This window comes from Harpia harpyja, chromosome Z, assembly GCF_026419915.1.
Source record: "Harpia harpyja isolate bHarHar1 chromosome Z, bHarHar1 primary haplotype, whole genome shotgun sequence".
NCBI lineage: Eukaryota > Metazoa > Chordata > Aves > Accipitriformes > Accipitridae > Harpia > Harpia harpyja.
The window spans coordinates 70572653-70597763 of NC_068969.1; the positions used below are offsets into that span (position 1 = coordinate 70572653).

The following is a 25111-nucleotide window of genomic DNA, read 5'->3' on the forward strand; positions in this document are numbered from 1 at the left end:
GTATAATAGTGATACTGTTATTTTCAACAGGAGCATGTCCACATCTGGCAATGGCAGCTCCAGAGTACCATGCAAAAGCAACACACAAAGGGGAAGAAGGAATTTTCTATACCATGTCTGTAGCTTTCTCCCACTGGGCAATAAGTGTTTTAAAATTTATATTTATTCAGTGATAAACAAACAGTTAATCAACACTGATTTCAGTAAAAGCCTAACAAAATCTTTGATAACCAAATAATGATGAATATTTATATTAATTTTTACAGTTCTGGATAATGTCTAGAATATAAAATAGTAATTATACATCACTTACAAGCCCTTTTGTATACGTTAGCCAGCCAGTTTTAAGTGAAAACAAGGTAGAAACAAGGTAATTCTTGCCTGGTTTCATTGTACAAGAACATACAAACCAGGATTTATTTTACTGAGAAAAAATCCGCATCAGGTAATTTAGCAAAAGCTAAATGACTTACATTTGCATTTTATTTAGCCACATTAAGAAAAAGAAACAGAAGAAAAACAGTGACATGCTTTTAAGGTAGAGGAGTTTCACTACTGTATTATTGTTGTTATTATTAAAGTACAGGTCAAATAATTAATTTCCTATAGGAGAACAAACAAACAAATCGACCCAGTTTGTTTAAATAAAATGGATCAATGTTGTGCCCACTGAGATTTCAGATATTCTGGAGTAAAGAACAGCTCTGACAAACAGGGAAAAGTAATGAATGATTTTGCACCAAAGAGAAATAAATTCTGTGCTTGCGCACCAGAGTATTATCCTGAAAGCTGTTGGTCTGAAAAAGAAATACTTCATCGTACCCAAGCAAAAGTTACATGCACTTTGTAAGAGTACACATGGATTCAAATGCCTATCTCCCCATTACTACACATTGTGAGTTGCCTGACTGATGAAATTTTTACCTCTCACATTTGAGAATACCTTATTTGTATACAGATGTCCAAGTTACCCTACAGTGTTTTTAAGCCTTCAAAAAACCATGCCCACCTGGGTTAGGTTTATATTTAATGGCAGAAACTACTATTATTTGCAAGGTGCTCTGACAGACTTCCATTTTCCCACTGAACTAATGATAATAAGCAAGGCAAAAATAAATAAATCAATCCAGGAGATGTGTATTAAGAACAGTATTCCAAAACTGCACAAATGGATGTCTGTGGAAATATTACATGTGTAGTTTAAAAAAAAAAAAAAATTATTTCAAGTCCCAGACATTTAATAGCCCTTTCCAATTAGAAAGCATATAGAGTCTCTCTGAGCCAGAATTTTAACAATCAGACAAGGTAGTAATGAGAATTACTGCAGGCTTTTAAAACTACCCTCATTCATCTTGACTTTTTTTCCAAGCAGTCCCCAATACTTCTGTACGGACAGTCTGCAATCTTTGTGTTTCAAAAGCAATGGAATCATTTATCCTTGCACTTTGCAGGTCCACACTGTCCTATTTCATGATAGAAAAACAGTGGTTTCCAAACAAGGCAGCACACTCCTTTCATTTCAATTCTCAAATATTCAAATATTTCAAGTTAAAAATCTAGGCATGAAATTCACCTTGCAATAAAAAGTGTAAGCAAGTCTTCTGAAAACTCTATGTTCTGCAGTATGATTGAAAATGAGGGGATAATTCCACAAAAAAACCCTGAAGCTTAGATCACGTTACTGCATTATTACCTATTTCCCACTGTAACAAGGACATATTAAGAGTCATAGGTGTACCATCAATGCTTGTATGTGTACATTTGGATTACAGGGACTGTTTCTTCCAGGCTCTTGTTATAATCTTAAATTCACAACAGAAAACCTGGGGTAGCACATTGTAAATGCTACAGCTTGCAAAACACAGAGATGACTGCAGCCACAGCACAAGGTAAGACATGAACACCAATATGCCATTCTCTCACACTTACATTCAAGCAATTCTAGTTTTACTGGTGGCAGTAGGCATATTCCATAATACAAAAAAGTATGTTTCCCTGTGTTTTTTATCTCTGCTTGGTGAGAGAACAGAAGATACTTTAAGTTGATAGGTCAACCTTTTCAGCTCTGCAAAACAGTTAAAACTGCTTAGCTATTAAACTTCATAGACAAAACCCAGCCTTCCCCCCCCCCCAAATAAATTCAAATAAATGCCACAAACTTTTCTTTTGCAAATATGCTCATCTACAAAAGAATAATCACCTGTGCCAAAACTTCTGAGTAGCCTGTAATTTAAAGGATTAGATAATACCTATTCAGTCTATACTATCAGATGAAAGTTACAGAAGTATTTCAATTAGTTCCTAGAATTTATTTATAGAACAGAAAACGTAAAGACTACAGTGGGACATGGCTATGAAAAACATTTTACTATCATTTGTTCATTTATTTCCAAATAAACTTGTTAAAAATATAAAAAGTAGTTTTCAAGCTCTAGTATCTGTTGGCTCTCCTCTGATTACTTTCTGATGGTAAGAGGACCTTCTATATTTAAATACCTTCTGAACAACTTTGATTCCAGAGCATAAAAATCAAAATCATCCCAAACAGATTTTTTTTTTTAAGTTCAAAATAGAAAACAAAAAAGTTAGACAGTATTTTCTCACAGGACAAACCTCCAATGCAATCAGCAGAAAAAAAAAAAACAAAAAAACCAAAAAAACCCAAAAACAACCAAACCACCACACCACCAGACACATATGAACCGATTTTTTGCATCACAATTATTCTGAAGTCAAAATTAATGGACTCAAAAACCACCTTATTTTTCAATGATGGCTACTTGGCCCACTACAGAAAACTCCTTCCAGGCACAGAGATGTCACCACACAATCCAGAATATTCTGTTTACACTAAGATGTATTTCATGAACTGACCCAAAATTCAAGTTCCCCTCAAAAGAGAAAGCAGGCCAATTTCTCTCAATGTAAGCAATTCTGTCAATAATTCTTAGATAAATTGGGTCCAGTTTGCAATGGACTGAAACATACTGTAGATTTCTAAAACAAAGCATCACATATACAAAACCAGAGGTCATCAACAGTGGAAAAATATTCTATAAGTCTACTGGGCTGTCATAAATGCAGCATTTGAAAATGCTTCTATTCTACAATTCATAAAAAAAAAAATCAAACAAGCAGAACCCCTCATAATAACATAAGATCAGAATTTCTTTGGTTGGAGGAAAGAAAGGTCCATATTGCTTTGTACCTTTGCCTACTACTACTGCAGTGTAGTGTCTGATCTGACTTTTTAGAAAGGTCAGAGTAATAGAATGTTCTGTGAAAGAATTACAGCAATTTTTTTTTTATTTCCTTTCTTAGTTTTCTACAGAAATTTATATTGCACTTACCTTTCATCTACCAAACATACTGAAGAAATATTTTTCAATATAACCATTACTTCAAAAACACAAGATCGGATTTTAAAATCCAGTTTCCCATGATATACACTGCACTTTTTTTAAAAAATGGAAAAATCTCCACACCTAGGCTCTTCTCAGGAATATGTGCTTATTTAGGGTTTGGGTTTTGTCTTTTTTGGGGGGACTTGTGGATTTCTTTGTCTTGCTTTGGCTTTTTTTTTACAATTACCTACAACCTATATTAAAAAATACCTTGAAATAAAGGAATATTGATCAGTATAGACTGATAACAAGCTAAAAGATCGAAAATTAAATAAAAAGCATAATATATCAAGAAAGTTTCTAGTGAGATAGAATGAAGATGAACATTAGATGATTCACTGACAACAAAAAAGCCACAGGAGTTATGATCATGCTAGTAGCTCACTATTTTTAATCACGTATTTCTTATCTCTTTCTACTTATGTTTGGGCAAATTATCCAGAAATGTAAATTGGCCTGGCACTTATCTACTGGTAGCTCAGAGACTGATTTTTCTAACTGTGTGGATCTCTTCAACATCAAAAGTAAACATTCAACCTGGCTGACATCTCATCGGTGTCAAGCCATCAGCACAAGCTCAGTGTACTTAAGATGATCCCAGCCTCTGCTCTCTTGCCACCTCAGGTATGCTCTTAGTCTGGCACTACAATAGCAGAACCTTCTTCCTTACTACCCAAGGCCTCTGCACACAAGCATGAGAAGAGCCTTACTGCTACCAGCCAAGGTTACACCCAACCCACACAGCCACAGCCAGCTGCACCCCTGAGAAGACACTGCAGTCTATGTTGTCCCAGAAGCAACTCAGACTTATGGCCACAGTTTGCAACAGATTCCTCCCAATAGGCAGTTCTGTAAGCAGCAGGCTTTAAAGGCACATAATTTTGGAACCTCTGTCTTAACTAAGGCATTTTTGCTTGCCTGTGTTGTTCACTACTGTGTCAAAAAACACATAATGAAAATGTTTTAAGGCGGTGCTGGAGTGAAGTATGCAATAGCCCCAAGAGACAAATTTCTAGAGAAAGGAAAACTAGTTTTAACCAATAAAAGAAGAGCTTCATAAGCACCACCAAAGATCATGGACTTAGTTTTTACAGGTATGTATTAAATATTTGCTGGTAGCTAATTTAACAGTAAAGTTGACTTTCATGAGATAATTAAGTATATATAACCAAGCTAATATGCAGCCCTCTCAGATGTATGTAATAACAGAAAAGAAAGATGTTGCTTGCATAATAACAGATCAATAAAGTGATAACAACCATTTCTGTTAAAAAACCACAGCCCTGCCACTGCCTCCCTGCCAGTCCCAACCAGCAACTGTGAATATCCAGGTTTATAAAGAGCAAAAATATAGTACACTCCATTCTGCATAGCTTGTCACCCTCCAGTTACTCTCAGCGCAGGAACTCTCCTAAACTAGTATGGTTTTCTTTTTCATGAGCTACATTACACATCTTTTTCAGTTATTCATCCTGTTCCCCTCCAAAATCAGAGAAAGGCACAGTTTGTGATGTAAGGAGTTTTACAGGTTTACAGTTAACATGTTTATTTTGTTCATCTTTAGTGTGGCTCCTATTAGCTTCCTTTGATGTCCAAAGGGTTAGAAAAAAGCACTGAGTACATCTTCACCAGTTCCATGCTACTCATGATTGTGTAGGTCCCTCTCAAATCCATCCTAAGACATTTTTTCCAGGCTGGAGAGTCCCAGCCTACTTGGCTGCTTTTGTCCCACAGTACTGATCACTTTAGTGGCCCTTCTCTGAAACTCTTCAATGTCTAACATATGCTTTTTGAGAGAAGGGACTGGAACTACCCACAATACTGAAGGTGTGCACAAATCATTAAGTCCATAATGATTCTGGTTTCCTCTCTTTTACTTTCCCAAATATTTCCGACTGCCACCAAGTTGATGGTTTCGTGGAACTACCTGTCATAATACTATGACCCCAACCCCCTTGACTGTAAGGGCCATTTCCATGCCTATCACTAAATACGTGAAGCTAACGTCTTAGGATACCTTTGCATCATAGATTATTCTTATCCAGTCTTTGCCCACAGGCACCCCATCCATGACAGGAGATACCTGCTGTGGTACCACCACCATAAACAGAATGATTAAAAAACCACAACTATTACGTGTACATTTTCTTATATCCATATACTACAGCAGCAGATCTATTACTATTAGTATTCTTATATCCATATACTACAGCAGCAGATCTATTACTAATACTTATTTTTCTTCTAAAGTGCAGGTTTACCTTCATTTTTCCACTGTACTTTGGATCTGAAATTGTTTCAAAGGCTGCATCTTTGCTTAACTGCACAAAATCCGGAAAACTGGAAAATACCTGGCTGCACACCCGTTTGATATGTGCTTCCTGGAAGAAAAGCAGAAAGTTTGAATAGGCATTAAAAATTAAAGCTACATTGGGATACCACTAAGCCATACAAGGAGTTAAACAGGTTGAAACAAGTGATCTGCTGAAGTAACTCAAGCAGAAAGAGTTACATGTTTTTATTCAGTTCACTACAGAAGTGCTGGATAAAACATCTCCTGAGTGTTTTGGTTTGCTTAATTTAAAAAAAAAAAAAAAAAAAATCTTAATCTGAAACTGTGGATTCTAGTTACTAGAGATGCCCAAAATTTCTTCTCTAGGGCAGAGACTGAAATAGGACTGGCCAGAAGTGTCAGTCTGAAGAACTCTCTTGGGTTGAGGTTTGCTTTACCCAACAGCTGTGTACCAGTATTTCTCTTGACCCTCTGGCATGATAAGCTAATATGGGAATTACATATTGTCCCACCAATATGACCAAAAACATTAAGGGAAATGCATTTAAACTGTTCAAAAGCCATGTAAAGCTCCACTGCTAGAATTTAGGTAGCTCTGAACTTGAACATGACCACACACTTCAAGTCTACTTTTCCAGAGAAAGAGAAAACACCTAATCTCTCACCTAAGAATAACACGTGATGGACTTTAGTATTAGAGGTAAGAAATAGTACAAAATATCAGTGTCTTCACTAGATTTTGGAGAGGTTAATAATTATGTATGCCGTAAAAGACAGTAAGTCTCAAAATACTTATATATTGTTATTTCCATAGCTATTTAAACTCTCCAATGTTGTTATAACAAAAACTACATATACAATATACAAAAAAAACCACTGAAAACATTTGGGTATATACTGCATGTAAGGCCCTGGACACTAATAGTAACATTACCTAAAAAGCAAAACTGCTTTAATGGAACAAACTTGCCAAAATTAGCTAGGATTTTCTCATTTCCATTCCTTTGTGACTTTTGAGAGGTAGTGGTAACACCCCTAAATCCCTTTGCTCATTCTTGGATCTTAAGGTTCACATATAGGCATTTTTAAAAACTCTGCTGTTTGTGGGTCTTGTTACTTGCCACAGTAATAAGATAAACTGATACTGTTCTCTTGTTGAGCATTATCTACTAATACATGTTTCTCATTAATTAAAGAAGCTCAGCTCTGAATATAAAGTACTAGAGAAAAAAACTCCTACACATTCTAATTGCCTATTATTTATTTCTTTGCACAAAGATATTCCTCTTACTAGGCACTTGTCATAAATGGAACAGAAATGGCACTCCTAGAAATCACTGAAAATTACTCTCCCTCCTAAAGTTCTCCAGTGCTTCCATAACCCTTATTTTCAGATATGCATCAACTAAATGAACTTACTGTTGTGTAACATCTCAATCTATAAGGGCTGTGTTCTGAATTACTGAATGGAAAACAAATTTTGCAAAATATCTTAATTTCAGTTAGTTAAGACTTAAAAATGAGGCCAGAAGCAATTTTCATTCAAGAGTTTTCATCGCATTTTCCACAAGTCCATTTTTTAGATACTTCTGAAACTAACCTGCTGCTTGCTAGTGTTGTCCGTCTGCAGCAGTGCAGCATGATTTGCAACCTTCTGTAGGATTGTCAGGTAACTGAAGCACAGTGACTTAATTGTTTCACCATGAGCATTTACCTACAAAAAAAAAAGAAAGAATGTTTATGCAAACAAATATCCCTGAAAATAAAAAATAATCTAAAAAAATGCTATTCTTACAAGGTTTAATGCATTAGCAATTCTAAGTAGTACTATAACTGACCCCGAAGAGATGCATACTGTATTTCTAACAAAAACGCAGCAGGTTTTTTTTTTCCTCAGCTTTGTGATCCTATTAATAGAAAACATCTTCTCAAAAAGAAAAAAGAACTGACAACTATGTTCATAGCTTACTAAACATTTCAGATACCATGATATCTACAGAAATTGCTAAGGTAACCAAGAATTCCTGAGCAGACAGAAAGACAGTAACTTTAAAATCATCACAGATTGGTTTGGGTAGGCTTTGGGTAACCTTGACCTGCTGGTTATGCTTCTTTTGATGCAGCCCAGGATGCAACTGGCTTTCTGGGCTGCAAACACACATTGCCGGGTCATGCTGAGCTTCTTGTCAACCAACACCCCCAAGTCCTTCTCCACAGGGCTGCTCTCAATCCAGTTATCACTCAGCCTGTATTTATATACTTGGGATTGCCCCAACCCACGTGCAGGACCTTGCGCTTGGCCTTGTTGAACTTCATGATGTTCGCATGGGCCCACCTCTCAAGCCTGTCAAGGTCCCTCTGGATGGCATCCCTTCCCTCCAGCATGTCAACTGCACCACACAGCTTGGTGTCGTTGGCAAACTTGCTGAGGACGCACACAACCCCACTGTCCATGTCGCTGACAAAGATGTTAAACAGAGCCGGTCCCAATACCGACCCCTGAGGAATGCCACTCATCACTGTCCTCCACTGGGACAAGGAGCCATTGACCACAACTCTCTGAGTGTGACTATCCAGCCAATTCCTTATTCACTGAGTGGTCTATCCATCAAAGCCACGTCTCACCAATTTAGACACAAGGATGTCATGCGGGACAGTGGCAAATGCTTTGCACAAGTCCAGGTAGATGACGTCAGTTGCTCTTCCTTTAACCACCAACGCTGTAAGCCCGTCATAGAAGGCCACCAACTTTGTCAGGCATGATTTGCCCTTAGTGAAGCCATGCTGGCTGTTGCCAATCACCTCCTTGGTTTCCATGTGCCTTAGCATAGTTTCCAGAAAGATCCGCTCCATGATCTTGCTTGGCACAGAGGTGAGGACTGGCCTGCAGTCCCCCAGGTCTTCCTTTTTTCCCCTTTTTAAAAATGGGCGTTACGTTTCCTCTTTTCCAGTTGGTGGGAACTTCTGCAGACTGCCAGAACTTCTGAGATATGAAGGATAGTGGCTTAGCCACTTCATCTGCCAGCTCCCTCAGGACCCAGGGATGCATCTCATCAGGTCCCATGGACCTGTGCACTTTCAGGTTCCTTAGATGGTTTTGAACCTCATCTTTTCCTAGGGTGAGTAGTTCTTCATTCTCCCAGTCCCTGCCTTTGCCTTCTGTGACTTGTGCGGTGTGGCTGGAGCACTTGCCAGTGATTTAAATGTAAATCACATCGAGAACTGTTTGAATGACTTCTCATGCTACAACAGTAACTTTATACATTTTTGCTGTAGAGAATAGTAAAGCTTTATAAACATCTCAAGTAATGTAATTCAAACAACTTCAAAAGTTCTACAATGCAGCAGCAGCAACGGCATCAGCTATTTTTCTGGTTATGGTTGGCTGATTCGACCAATATTCATTTTCATTTCCCTTCTCAAGTTACTAAATTTCATGGTTAACTTTGAAATAAGACAGTCCATAAGAGCACTTAAGCATCTGCAGGCCTGCCTACTGCCCTTTGTGAATCAAGTTCAACAGCATTTTACTTTTTGTACAAAACATCACAAGAAACAGAGGCCTGCAGAGAACTCATGCCAGTATCCACGGAATATTAAACAGGCTGAGAGGGGGATTGTTTTTAAAGAAAGATGCAGAAGACTGAACAAGCTACATCATTTGGAGAAAAAACCCAAACCACTACACAAGAATCAAAACAGGATAGAAAGAAAATAGGGAGAAGCAAGTATGACACATATGCTTCTAAATGTTTAATAAAAGACGTATTTCATCTGAGCCTACTGAATGATGTGGGCGAAACAAATACAAAGCTAAACTAATCGAGTGTTAAAGAAGTCCAGAGAAGATAGAAGAAATCTGCAAAGCTTTTACTAGTGAACAAAAGTTCTGCTTGTGCTCTATGGCTACTGTTCTCCCTTCAATGAAGCAAAGCAAAGTGCATGTTTAGTGCCGCAGAAAGACACAATCCAACCGCAGTTATAACACAAGCAAAGCCCACATGACCTGCTGGGTCTAGGATGCCAGGATTTGCAGCTTCTGCACGGACCACCTGAGACGCATGGGAGCAGCGCACCTGACATACTGAACATCCCAATGCAATACCCTTGCCAACATAAACTATATCACAGGTGCACTTACTAATACAACACATCCAGAATCTACTGCATAAATAACAACCACTTGCTCAGGGCATGCGAAGCACCTTTGCTGTAATCCCAAAGTACCTAACTCCATCATGCTTGCGATGCAGCCACCCGTCCAGTTTCCAGTCAGGATTTCCCAAACAGATGGCCTATGACCACGGAGCCATTTCAATCAGCTCTTCATCAGCAGAGTCTCTTGAGAAAACCAGAAAGGCTACATTCTACAATCCAAACAGTGCAAGTTCTTACTTTGTAACAACAGTTCTTCCTTTTACGGCCACTGTTGCAGCTACAAGGCTCTCCTGCTCGTAGTACTAAGTTTACATCCTCTGTCTGTAGCACAGCCTGGTACACTGCTTTCTGGAACTCAGTCAGGGAACAGTACACCATCTGCCAAAGAGAACCCCAAAAACACAACTATGTGCAGTATACAATGAAAAGCCAAACAGCACTGCATCAAATAACACAAACCAGGGAACATCGAAAATAAAGTAAAAAACAAGAGTGTATTTGCTTAAATAGTTACAGGAAACACCAAATGAAAAAATGTGGATCTTGACACCAAAATAGAATGAAATTTTAGCCAAAATATATGTATACTTATTTTATTGCCTCACAAAATTCTACAAAAAATATTACCACCAAGCTACAAGAATTTGCTGTTACATTTCTATAAACCTTTCAATCTGGCTTTTCTGGGGGTATAGGAGGAGGGAAAAAGCGAGAGAAATAAATGGATAATTGTAATTACGGATTCCCCTCTGCTTTGCCAGCTGCTTAATTTACACTTTCTTTCCTCTTTTTAGGCACTAGCTGTTGTAGGGCACTACCAAAGGCAGGACAAACAGAATAAGCAATGGGAAGGCAAGGATCTACACGGTGCTATGGCCAAAACTCTTATCCCTCTTCTTAGCGACCATGGGTGGCATCTCCATGACATCTTTAGTCTTAAACAGCAGGAGACAGAAATCCCAAGATCATTCCTCAACCTAGGCCACCCACACAGCAGCGGCACCATGCTGAGCTATAATAATACAGCAGTAACTTGAACATATACTCACATTAACAAGAGAATGAAAAGAATAAAACCTGCTAGATTTAGAAAAGCTATTGACTGACGTTTGTGTTAATCTTTCCTTCCAAAGACAGTTTAGATGACATTATTATACACTGAGAATGAAGAATAAATACCAAATTTTGAGAACAAAACCAGCTGCAAACTGACATATTTGCCTACTTAGGAAGAAAGCACAAATATATGTAATGAGAATTTATCAGAACGCTTACCTATAGTCAAAGTATTATCACTTCATATAATGTTTACATTAGCACTGGATGGCCAGGATTACAGACCTATCAACAATTAGCTTTAGGTTTGGGGGTTTTCTTTTATTTAGTGACCTAAAATGAAGGAGTTAAAAAATAAAAGCATACTGTTCCATGCATAAAGTGTCAAGCTGCAAATTCAGAAGTCCTACATAGAATTTCAAGAGATCTGCATACATTGCATTGGGTTTGCATGGATAAGTACAGAAGTCCACATAAAATACATGTGTAAATCACTAGTCAGAAGTCTAGCTGAGCATTTTCATGCTTGATTAACTGCATTTCAACATGCAATCATAGTAATTATGTGAACAAAGCACACTACTGCTTGTGCATTTTTTTCCAAGGCTCTGGATCTTCTTAAGTCCAAAAGAAAACCATAAACTACTACAGGCATGATGACAGAGAGAAAATACAACAAGAACAAAAAAGAATACATATATTCATTAGCACTGTATTTGAAATGTGCAGGCACTCTTACTCTGTCTTCCTTTTTTGGCAACTGATCACTGATAAGCGCTTTTGTACGTCTCAGAAACCAGCCAGACATTTTTCTTGCTAGCTTCATCATGGCCTTACGACCTGTTGCTAGCTCTCTTTTAGTTGCAGTGTGCCTCTGGCCATGCTCCACTGGATCAGAAAATTTCTTCTTGAAAAGTACTCTGCTACCCAAAAGTCCTGGTACGGCCCTATTAAAAAACAAAGGGGGTTGGTCTGTGTGTGTAGGAATAACAGCATTTTCTTTACTCCCAAGGCAGTCCATCCTTTTCCATTGATTAAAAGCATACCATGAGTTGTTTCTGGCTAACAGAAGGAGACCTTCAATTAACAGTAACTAGAGAAATTAATAAAAATTGTGTATATAAATAGAAACACATACTACTTCCAGACACGCCATTTTGTCATTTACTTTCTGTGACCCTCAAATGTTAAGAGATTCCCCTTAGGAAAAGGGTTGCCATCTCCAGAAAAAAGAAAGCTCAGCAGACTAACAGAAGTCACAAGTACACAGGACCTTTAAACCACAAGGCTGCTACTGTTCAGGAGCCTAACTGGAAGCTAAGCAGTCATGTTTTCAATTTTTACTGTTTTTATTAAAATCATGTTATGCAGATATCACAATTTACTAAATAAAATCTTAAGAAACTCAATAGCAAAAAGAATTTAGTAATCATTAGCAGCACTACATATTGGAACAATCTATTAACAACATCAGCATAGTTTAAATGGACCAGATGCAACACTAAGCTTACTGTTAAAGTACTTTCCTGGTATTTCAATTCAACATGCATATCCTTATATCTAAGGTATGTTTGCTTTTGTTCCTCCTCTGTAAAGCATCCTCAGCAAGTCTTCTATGTTTAGATTTATACCTAGGGTTAGTTCCACCCCTCCCTGTCCATTAAAAGTTTTCCTGGACAAGAATGTTGCTTTGCAAATATGCACGCTTGTGCATTTTGAAAAACAGCAAAATATTATTACTTTCATCTTCCAAGTAAGTCAGAATGACCTGCACATACTGGACAGAGCAAAGGCACAATGTTGTTCAAAGTTGTGTAATGACTGTCCATCTACTGTGTGGAGGACAGAAGAAGAAAAAACCAGTGTCCTTAGAAAAGAAAGGTAAACATGGCGGGGGGAAAGAAAGTAATTTTAACTGTTTCCCAAATTCCCCAAAGAAGCTAGATAAGAGGAGGTCCATATGTATTTAATAACTGTAAAATTTATACCAGGAGCTTACCACCATAGATGTATTGGAAAAACATACTTACATTCTCACAAAATGTTGCGGTTTTTTAGGGGGAGGGCTGTGGTTTGTTGTTGTTTTGACTCTATCCCAGTCCCACTGCATGGTTAACATATAGAGGTGTTTGACCATAAAAAAAGATATTTTATTTACCAGTCCATAACACACCAAAGTTCCTTCATATTGTTTTGAAGAATGGTTCCAGTAAGACCTATGCGAACACTGCATTTTAATGACTTCATGGTTTGAGTTATTTGAGCCTTTGGATTCTTGATTCTATGTGCTTCATCCACTATCACAGCAGACCATTCTATACTGCAGATCAACAAGAAATATTTTATTAACTGAAACTACTTATTCCCTCATCCCACATACACATAAAAAGTGAAGTCAGCCACACAAGTAGCTGTGATTATTATAAGACTCTGTTACTTTTTTATTTTTATGGTTTACATGCTATTATACTACTCAGTTTCTTCATATTCTGTTTAGTAAATTCAGTTGCCATAGTTGAATATAATGGCTAAACTACACAGTCAAATAAATGAACTACTGATAACTGTACCAACTGCTTTCTGTGAAGAAAGCAGCTTCAATCTCTGGAGCAATCAGTCCAGTAAATCTCACCAGCTAATTCCACTCGTACGTAAGATTTAGAAAAATTAAATAAATCTCCAAAGGTAAATTACTGAAACATGCTTAACACAGGTATGCTTCATTTTCTCAACAAAATCTTTCCAGTGTAACTATAAGTAGACTGAAATAATTTCAATCTGCGTGGTTTCCTACATGAATGCATCACTAAACTTCTTTAATATCTATAAGATACCAATATGGCAGGGGAGTTTTAATATTTCATGATTCTGTGACTAGGAGGAACTTATCTAGAAGCAGGGACCGAAAGGTATTTCCCAGCCAAGTTCAGGCATAAAACTTGGAGGTAGAATGACCTGTATACTGTTTAATTCATCAAGTCCCCAGGAAGAGATGTATTAGCTTTATAAGATTGCTTTATAAATATATATATATATACATACACACACACATACATATATATATATATGAATGAGTATTTCAGAACACAATCATATGTACTTTGATGATACTTCAAGCAGCAAAAAGCTGAAACAGACATGTTTAGAAGGAAACCTCTCTCCTGAGCAGGCTGCATTTAGTTCACTAATCTGAAGGCTGATCTTGTGGCATTTTTGATGCCTGCTAAATACATTCATTCATATCAGAGTTCCTTGCATTCCTAAAATCTGCTAAAAATTGGGAGTTTCTGAAAGGAGCCTAACAGATGAACACATGCTAGCTCCTTCAACTTAATCTCTCATTATGCTGATTTACATGCATAACTGAGCCTATGTATTCTTATTAGTGAAAATTAATTAAGACCAGTTTGGGGGGCCAAGCCATCATTCTAGCTAAGCAAGACACATAGCCTCTTCCAGTGTCAACATTATAGGCCCATCCAGTCACATGCTGTGCAGAAACAGTTTAGTAAATCTGTATGCTGAAGCAATGTATTTGCAAGCAGTCAGTCACACATCAGATCTGTTCTGCACACCCACCTATTTCCTGACCACTGTCTATTCAATGACCAAAACTGAAGAGTTTCTCAGAAAGACAACAGCAGGAGTTAGGGTACTGTTAACACAACTCCTTTAGTATTCTATCTGCACTTCTTTTTCAGACCTGAGCACGGAGGCAGATGGAGATCTGACTGTTTTGGTGATGGCTGTCCAGACCACCAGGACACTCTGGAGCCTGGAGCTTTCCCAACACATAAAATGACAAGATCTGCAGATTCACTGACAACACCAGCTACTAAGGGCAGGCTGCTACTACTGGCTATTCACACAACTTGTACCCTACTTCCAAGATGACATAAGGAAAGAGGACCACTAGGATCAGATGAGAGGCTAAGTACTCCTGAACATAGCAAAACAAAAGGCAAAACTCTCCAGTTTGAAAATGCTGACAGCTATGGAGCAAATAAAGCAAGATTTCTAATACAATCTGCTGTCAGAAAGACCTCGATTCTGCTAAGTCCATCAGTGTATTTAAAACTACATACACACACATCTTATATCTCAGAGTTTTTAGGACTCAAGAATTTCATCAAGCTGGTGAAAAGTGCAAATAACAAGGAAATACCTTTTGATTGCTAAATACCTTTTTAGCAAATACGTTTCCTAAAAATTCCAGATTTTTTTTCTCCTTACACTGTACTGAAAGATAGAAATAACTTCTGCATATCTTTTAGCTACCACTGGTTTTCAGGCAGGCAATTCCTGCACCTTTTAGAGGACACTTCATGAATGGATTAACAGCAAAGACTAGCTTTATGAAAACTATTCAAATGCTTACTTCTCCAAAGCATCTCACTACAAAGATAGTAGAGGGTAAACTCCCCAAAGATAGTTAAATAGGATTCTCCTCTTCAGCCCAGTAAGTCACTGGATTTAACAGTAAATACACTGCACAGAAAGAATAAGTACTTGTAAATAACAACCCAAAATTAGACAGTTAAAATTCTGCATGTAGAAAAAGACATTAAAATCATTACCTGTTAAATTCATCCAAATACAGGCGAAGTATCTCATACGTTGTAAGGGCAACTTCACATTTCCCTTGCTTGATACGACTCAAGTCATCATCTTTTTTACTGCCATGTAAGACAGAGACCTTGAAGTACCCCCATGTGTCTAACTCATCCTTCCAGTTGTACAGCACTGAAAGAGGGGCCACTATGAGGAAAGTCTGAAAACAAATAGATGTTACAGTATTACTGGAAAAACTACAACATAGCACTTTCTCAATAAGGAAAAATCAAAATGTTGAGATTTATTTTACTGCCTAGAGCAGTCTGAACTCTTTAATTCTGTCACTTCAAAGCATAATATAGGAAATACCTGAACAGGCAACATAAATTCAAAAGTAATCATTTTACTCAGAGTATGTAAATAGTACAGAAGAAAAATACTGTAACACTAAAAAAAAAAATTACCGAAGTAGTGCTACTTACTCAAGTTATACTCTAACTGCAATAAGACATAAGATACTATCACTTTTCTTTGTTATAGCATCTGTATCTGTACACCATAAAATGTTTTACAGATGGAGAAAACAAAAGAATGAAGAGGGTAAGCAGCTTCCACCAATCCACAAGTCTCATCATCATACGACTTCAAAACAGAAAGGCATGAAAAGGGTTTAGAAATTTAAGACAACACATACAACTCATTTATTATCATAGAATACTAAAATCAGTGAGGTGGGAAGGGACCTCAGGAAGTTTCTAGTCCAACTTTCTGGTCAACACAGGGGCAACACTGAATTCAGACCAGGTCATTTAGGGCTTTCCCAATTCAGGTCTTCCAAACCTCCCAAGGATGAGGGTGGTCCACAACCTCTCTCTGTGACCTGTTCCAATACTTGATTGTCCACTAAGTGAAATTCTTCTTCTTATTCCCAGTCAGAAGCATTCCTGTTTTTTTCATATGAAGTGCTATCCCTTCACCTCTTCCTCTCTGTATTTCCTGAGGAACCTGTATCCATCATTCACAGAGCTATAGTCATATGAATCATTCTGCCTGTCAAATATTCCAATTATTCCAATAAAATAAAAATAGCAATGGAAAATAGAAGTTGCATGGGTCCTGTGATGGGTAAAATTAAAATGAACTTCAGATTTCTCTCATTCACACAGAACTTTTACATGCATCTTTATTTGCTGTAACTGTATTTGATTACCTAGATTATCAGTCAGACTTACTTCTGACATTATTCACAGTCATTCAAGAAAATATGTGAGGTCACAAGAATATTAGCAATAAATTTTCCAAACATATGCATTTGCCTTAATTATTTAAATATCCTGTTAATATAGACACACATGGTTTTTGTACTTTAGAAACACAATCACACGAAACTATAGTTTTCTACTCACCAACACAAGCTTTTCAAAGTATTCTACCCACTAATCTCATTCAGGTATTTCCAAATGTTTTGTGCTAGTGCAGACCAACAGCATTAACAGATCAGACAATAACAGCTAGATAATGCATTATGACAGTCTGGAAAACTGAAGGCTTCCCTAACATTACTAGGGAGGCCATGAACTCCTAATCCACCTAAGTAGCTGAATTTTAAAAATGAATATACATAAACTCCTGAAGCAAACAAACAAAAAAAATCCAAGTATTGCCTTTTACCAAAATCCTTAAGCTTGTATCACTAAAAGCTGTACCTTCTTGGGGTTACACTTTGATTCTTTTTTCATTGTCCTCCGTAAAAATTCTGGCATGTTATTTTCAATATCCTCACGTGTTCCCTTTTTGTGCAACACTGCAGCCAGAAATGAAATTACCTTGAGAAAGAAAACAATACTCAGTGATTATGTACAAAATGCAAACAGAAATTGAGTGAGTTCCACTGAAAATAAACATTTAGGACAAAATCCTGGACAGGATTCAGTAAGGTGGTTTAGGGAGGGGCTTGGGGTTTTGTTTGTTTCAAATCTATCTCAGTTTCTAAAATGGGAAGCCCTTCCCTTGGAGAATCCTGAATTCATGATAAGAGGAATTAATTGCGCTATTTTACTCTTTCATCCTCTCAAGTGGAAAAGTCCCAAAAATACAAAAGAGACTATGAATCAGCCAGGAAAAACTAGAGATGAGGCATGCCTTGCAATTCTCCATTTTCAGAAGGCACTTGAATCTTAGATGAGAAAACAGAAGGAAGAGATACTTGCTAACTGTACTCCCAATGCTACTTCTGCAACTAAGGAAGAAGAGCTTTAAACTAGAGGTTCTATTTTCACTAATACATTGTTTTCTGTATGCCCCATTCCTTCCAATTCCTGTTGCTAGCTTCAAAAGCAGCTCCTTCTTTTGTGTTGGGGCTATATTCTGTCATCTGCCTCAAACAAGTCAAGGTGATTTCACTTTGATTCTGAGACGACGCTTATTATAATACACCACAGCAAGGCCAAACATCCCAGCATAGGCTATTCCAAGCTGCTCCCATGGTAATCCAAACCAGGAAGAAGGCACAGAGATACCTGGCCAGAACATGCAAATCCATAAAATCCGCTTGGGCTAAACAGTATCCATGGGGCTAAGTAGCAGCAAGGACCAGATGCATCATCAGAGAGGTGCCCTTCTTTTGAAAACAGGCCCCTTTTACTCAGAGCAACCAGCTCCAGCCACTTCCTTTTGCAGCTGCTGCACATCTGCTCATAGCAGGGCAGAGGTAAAGCTGTCAGCTGTTGATTTCTGAAAAAGAGGAAATTTCCAGAGCTTTCTCCCGCTAATGATGGTGGGGAAAGAGCCAGCAGAAGTGCAGAAGTGCAGGAAAAATACCTGAGAAGAGTAAAGGTAGATGAGCAGAAGAGAGAGGAAACCCATCACATATGGGGCCACAGAGTGGGAAAGAGGTATGCAGAAGAAAATCAAACATTTTTATGCATGAGATTTCATATAAACTGACGCTGAGAGGAACTGCAAGTTTGCACATTGTTTGCCTTTAATTTTTTTTTTTTTAATCCTTTTGAGAATCAGAATAAAATTCAACCGAACATAAAATCTCCATGTGCCTTCCAGATCCTCCATCTTTGGAAGAATAATGCATCACAAATTTGTAACAATAGCAAAGGCTGTAAAAGGGCAACTCTTATGAGAAACCTTTGGCTCTTGCAGATAAAGCAGGAACCCACCAAAAGGCCTTGACAGGAAACTAACTTACTGCAACCACATTAAGAAACAACATTATTCTACTTGCCTCCACCTCAACTTCAGCTTGAAATGAAAGAGCCGTACAGTCAGGCCAACTTAAGCAAAAATCAGTTCAGAATTACAAAGAACATTAAAATGCAAAAATTTTCTAGGAAAGTCTTTATCATAAATCATCCTGTAATTCAGAAACAATAAGTTTCAGCCAACTGACAAGCATAAAACAAGTTTTCTATAAAACTAAATCAGTTACTTGATGAAGTTTAACTAATATTTCTTCTTTCATACATACTGTCTTTTTTAAACAAGTCCCTTTTACCTCATATCCACTGAACTGCCTTTCCCATACTGAACTTGAAGAACATAAATACTGTGTTCTATAAAAAACACACAAGATATTCTTCAAAACCTCTACCTTTCTTCTGCAAACTTGACAGTATGATTAAAAGAAATAACGAACAGATGTGAATTCCACACAGGAACACACTGTCACTGAGTGATAAACATGACCAGATCACTACAGAATCAGCTCCAAGATTCAAAAAATACAAGAGATGCAAGCAAGGCAAATCAATTTTTTTCCCCCTACAGTTTACTACTATCTTACATAGATGCTTCTTACTATATCAAATCAGATTATTTGCAGTTCTGAGTAGAAACAAACTTCCATAACTACCAAATTCTTAAACAGCCACGGAAAAGAAACATGGCCAAGCTTAGGTAAAACACAAGGTAAATGGATGTTTAGTTTTAATAAACATCTGTTAAAAGATCATCAGCAGCTACACAAATCCATGATGCACCTCTAAATGCTCTATCCAAAGAAGTTTTGCCAGTTTAGTTTACTCACTCTTCTTGTGAAGTTTGCTACAGAACAATACTTCTTTGCACTGAAGGGTGTCTGTCAACATTCTCCTAAATAGAAGGGCAACAGATGCTACAGCCAGTATTTGTCAGTAAAGGAATGAGCTTGCATTTGACACATGGAGGAAGAAAAGACAGGGGGACAAAGACTAGCCACCATAGGATTCAAGCTGCTAACTTAAAACCAGACAGATTAAAGAGAATTTTCAAACATAAAAACACCCACATTTTAGTAAAATAAATAAATCGTTTGGGCCACACTGATTCAAAGCATAATGGAAAAATCCAGCTATACTTTGTCCTTTCATCAACCCGAGTCATATTTCCAAAAGAGTGATAAAAATAACATGGAACATCTAAGCACTTTTTGCAGAGATGGGAGTAAATGTGTCTGCTACTTCTCGTTCCCAGTAGTTAAACTATTTGCTTTCAAGAAAAAAGGAAAAAGACATTTAAAGAGCTACAGTCAGATAAGTGCTGTAAGTACTTTCAGCGTATTCCAGTGCAAATTATTTTCATGATGCACAGGTAGTAATCCTCAAAGGAAATTCAACATAAAATGAATACTAACATTTTAACTACTATAATTACCCATGCTTACACTAAAAGGGGCCACATCCCAGTTTTGTGGCCTGTCAGGAGTGAATCTTAAATCAGCAATGGCTCCTGGCTCTAAGTGCTGTCCTGGATAGTCACATCCTGCCTCCTCGAACTCCACAATAGCAAAGGGAGATTAAGCTCCACTGAGGTATCTTTTCTTAAATACGTTATTTTTTAAAAAGATTTACAACTCACAGAAAACACACTGCCAAAAAAATTATCTATTCTCTCACTGTAACAATCAAAAAGAATACCTGTATTGTCTTTCCAAGGCCCATATCATCTCCAAGAATACACCCCCTTTTATTAGCATAGTGTCCATACAGAAATAGGGCTCCTTCCCTTTGATAATCACGCAGGTATCTGTTAATTGTATATGGGATAAAATCACCGTTGTCAGATAATTTAAAAGCAACTGCAGGTGTTGGAAGATTTCTGTCAGGAAAATAAGGCTTTTCCAGATCACCATCATCAAATACTAAGCTTTTCCAGGGTCCTCTACTGGCTTTGACTCTACAAAGTTTAGTTATTAGTATTTTCCTTTCTTCAGACTCCAAGAATGATACAACAGCAAATGATTTTCCATTCTTGTCCTTTTCAATAGAGGATATTGTTCCTTCATGAAGTTTCCCATCTTCAAGAAGAGGGGCAAGGCATTTCTCCCCAATACGCCAATTATCTATAAAAAAAAACCCAAACACACATAGTGATAAACTGTCCAGATTTATAAAGTATTTCATTTTGTCACACTAATAAAACACCGAATATAAATTTATTTGACAAAATGCATACAACTTAAGATAAAATATTTATTGAAGGTAGCACTAGAATCAGGATACCAATTACTGTTCAGAACCAAATCCCGAGCTAGACATAGAATTACAGTTTGCTGAAACACTGCTATTTCATAAGTGTCTGAAAGAATATATGAAAAAAATCTGATATGAAAGCCAAATTCTGATACATTAAGTTGTTACACAGTGGCTTCACACAGGCAAACACTGATATACTGATGCCTGCAGGTTTAGTGCAGGGCCACGAAGATGATCAGAGGGCTGGAGAACCTCTCCTATGAAGACAGGCTGAGACAGCTGGGATTGTTTAGCCTGGAGAAGAGAAGGCTCCAGGGAGACCTTATAGCAGCCTTCCAGCACCTAAAGGGGGCCTGCAAGAAAGCCAGAGAGGGACTTTTTTACAAGGGCATGCAGAGATAGGACAAGGGGTGATTGCTTTAAACTGAAAGAGGGTAGATTTGTCTCAGATGTAAGGAAGAAATTATTCACTATGAGGGTGGTGAGGCACTGGCACAGGTTGCCCAGAGAGGCTGTGGATGCCCCATCCCTGGACGTGTTCAAGGCCAGGTTGGATGGGGCTTTGAGCACCCTGGTCTAGTGGAAGGTGTCCCTGCCCATGGCAGGGGGGTTGGAACTAGATGATCTTTAAGGTCCCTTCCAACCCAAACCATTCTGTGATTAATGTCTAATTAACAGACCATGTGACCTGGTCAAAAGGCCTTCTGTATAGACACACTTCTGATCTACCTGAATCTAGTACTGCAGTGTTAGTAAATTGTTTATAATCATAATCACATAGGAAAACCTCACCTTTCTCCTAACAACGTCTGGAACAGGTAAAAAACCAAAAACTTATGTTTAGAAAAAACAGAAGTGTATTTTAAGAACATACAGTAGCATATCACTTGCCTATATTGTTCATCAAAGTGGCTAATTACTCAGTAAACTGCTTACATAGCTGTCAGGTCTGGAACTGTTAAAATCTGTTCCTCTATGTGGTCTCACTATAGCCTTAGTACAGCATACCAAATATTAACAACAGAGATAACTGAACTGCTTCATTTTCAGCTATCTCATTTTTACAGTTCAGGCAGAAAGATTATTTTTAAATGGTATGTACACTGCTAACAGAGAAAGGGAAAGATAAGAACAGCAGTGGATCAGAGTCCAAAGAATCCCCATTGTACTGACAATGAAAAACCCAACAAAGTGCCTCTACCAGAAAAAACAAGGTGCTCACTGTTCATAGCAAAAAGAGAAAGACCTCGTAAATAACAGTTGCACACAAATTTTCCAGATCTGAACTGAGGAAGTGTTGCCCTTTTCAGTTTTTGGAAACAATTCCCAACCTTCCCCTTCAGCCATCACTGACACATGATTAATTTCAGAACTTTTATTGTTTCTTATCTATTTGTTGGAATAAGTTCTGCTACTTCTGACAAAGTCATTATCGGTAGCAGTGAGAGGCACCTAAGGATTTTATGGTAAGGAGCAAGACACAGAGAATCTTGCATCAGAGCAAGTATTCATACTTCATACTTATGATCAGTGGTAGTACACCATTCTGGGTGCATCAACCCAGTTACTTTTCAGAGGTAAGGAAAAGAAAAGAGGAAGTCCTGAAGGCAAGAAACTCCAGCTTTCCCCATTTTTATGTCTCTCTGAAAAAAACTCATGGAGAAGATAGGTTCTTCTCACCAGTTACTGAGCTCTTGGACGTGTATGCTCACAGGATTATTCTCCACAACGTATTAGTTAGATCAGCGATAACTATACTTCATTTTTAAAAATTAATTAAATTGTATACACTAAAAGAAAACAAAAACATCCACGTAGCCCACTATTCTGCAAACAGCTGTGGCCATAAGTTGATATCCAGGTAACAATAAAAATAGCACAAGCATACGGAATACCTCTTTTCTAAAATTCTTCGGCCTTAAAGTTTTCTTTTAGCTACAGAGATTTCCTGGGCCAGGTGTAGTTTGTCTGTTTAGCAAACCCCAGTGGACCTCTCTCTTTCAAGTAGCTCCATTCCCCCTTCAACACATGCATATTTCTTGCATTCGGTGTCTTCTGACTACAGATTTTGCAGGTCTGCTCTCTAATACCTGTCAAGCTTTTGCCTGCTATGAACTTGGATCCCACAACCTAAACGGATGGCCCATTAGTTCTTATACTAACAAGATCATAAAATACAACCTCTCTGTTATAGACTCATCATTTTGCAGATCTCTTTCATTATGCCCCCCATCATCCTTACTTGAGAAGTTCAGCCTCAACGCCCTGTGACCTGTACATAAGCTGCTCCATACCTTCAGCCATTCCTGCTGATCTTCACAGAGACTTGAAGCTGAAACATATCTTTTTGAGGCAAAGGACGAAGTATAGACAGCGTCTTCAACAAACCATACGTAACTAATCTCTTAAGCTTTAAGGCATTTGTACTATCTCTGACACATGCTCAAATCGATGCAAAAAAATGTGCACATGAACTCCCAGTAGCACCTAAGTCTTTGAGCATTTTCTCAAAAACAAGAAGCAAAACTGAAAAAATGAAACCAGCTATATAGAGCACACTGTTAAATATGCAAAACAAAGTTTAAAATCAGAGAGCATTTCTGTCATTACTTTCTTTTACAGTAATATCTGAAGTGACATGTGACATTTGTTTAAAGACTCTCAAGTTAAAACTATGACTTAAGATGACAGTGCCTTTAACTAAGCATTTACTTGAGTTTAATGAGTTGCACATGACTTGTCAGAGTTAGAGTTCCAGGTGCAAACTAGAATAAATTGCACTGAGGAATAGTTTCAGTATTACCAAACTCCAAACCTAGTGAGAAACAAGGAACAGAATGAGAAAAAGGGCACGAGAAGAAAAGCAATGGTATTAAGGACACCATTGCTACAAAACCCCAGAAAATAATGCCGTACAAGCCAAAGCAAGAATTGCTACTTTTAACTAGCCTGATTCACTAACTTGGGTTTTGAACCAGAACTATGATTTATGTAGGGTACTATCTTTTAAAGTGAAGAAGATTATCCAGTATGGCTTCCTAGCTTGGGTACAATACACTTGCCATCAATGAAGAAAGCTGATATTTAAGATGCCTGCCTACACTTACCCCTTTTACCACAGTTGAAAAAAATGTGCCATTATATATATTAACCATACTACATCATGCTGATAATGGCCTACTGTCACACACTAGCTCCTTTAAACAACTACTCTACAAAAAAAAAAAAAAAGCTAAACTATCATGAATGCCCTCTAACTATTGAGGTTTGACCACTTAATGTAGCATGGAAACAGGTTTTTTTACACTCCAAAAGTGACTGTAAAAGCAAAATTCAAGGATACTATAAAGAGCATCGCCCTTCTTAAATTATAAAGCTTAACTATAAAGTTGGTAAACAAAAGAAGCTAAAAGCCCCAAAATGTTCTCTCCCAAAAGATAAGAAAGCAGGATGTTTTGAGTTCCTCTAACCACAGATTTCCACTTGTTGCAAGTAACAAAACGTACGCTTGTAACCAGAACCGCTTATAACAAGTCTTATCACTTAATATTTCTAAAACGCATACGCCACCACGCCTCTCCGGTCCAAGCACCTCATCTTTGCCGTTAGGCGAGGCCTGGCAGCACTGCGGCACAGAGATGTGCCCACAAGGCACTGCCGGCCGGCTCCCACGGGCCGGCCGGCCGCCCGCCCCACGGGCGCACTCCTCCCCACGGCGAATGTGCGGGAGCGCCCGCCGTGGATCGCCAAGCACCTCGTAACTTCCCACACCTGCTCTCACTTTCCACCTGAGCAAACGTGAACAAGCGTCTGAACGTCGCTCTGGAAAGATACACGGAAGACGCTTACCTGGGACATCATCACACATTTTTAACTTTTGGCCGTGCAAAGCCCAGCTGAGCCCGTGGGCGCACGCACCCGGCGGCAGGTGGGGACCAGAAGCCGGCCGGGCCGCCGCTCCCGGGGCCTACCGCCACGGGAGAGGGGCGCGGGCCGCTCTAGTGCCCACCCCCCCTCCCTGGAGACCGCACGCTCCCCCGGGCGAGTCACAGGCGGGCAGAGGCTGAGGAAACCCAGGGGCCGCCCAGCAGTCACCCGCCGGGCGCCTCACAGCGTGTCAGCGAAGGAGACCGTCGCTCACCCTCCCTTCCCGCACCGCTGCCGGCCCCGGTAACGGCCGG

General features: G+C 38.4%; 1 protein-coding gene across 15 annotated transcripts in view; it reads right to left on the reverse strand.

The window, feature by feature from the left end:
- ERCC6L2 (ERCC excision repair 6 like 2) overlaps window positions 1-25111 on the reverse strand; it is a 77708-nt gene extending 52597 nt beyond the window's left edge. For 13 of the 15 annotated variants that reach the window (XR_008233352.1, XR_008233349.1, XR_008233351.1 and 10 more), the window contains exons 1-9: window positions 24780-25111; window positions 20373-20797; window positions 17172-17291; window positions 15489-15682; window positions 13070-13231; window positions 11651-11858; window positions 10093-10233; window positions 7298-7411; window positions 5666-5785 (exon numbers count right to left, since the gene is read on the reverse strand). Coding sequence is in view for 10 of the 15 variants with exons in the window: in XM_052775849.1 (XP_052631809.1) it covers window positions 5666-5785; window positions 7298-7411; window positions 10093-10233; window positions 11651-11858; window positions 13070-13231; window positions 15489-15682; window positions 17172-17291; window positions 20373-20797; window positions 24780-24798 (1503 nt within the window). In the remaining 5 variants the exon portion in view is untranslated. The other 2 variants (XM_052775847.1, XM_052775848.1) reach the window with 2 other exon arrangements.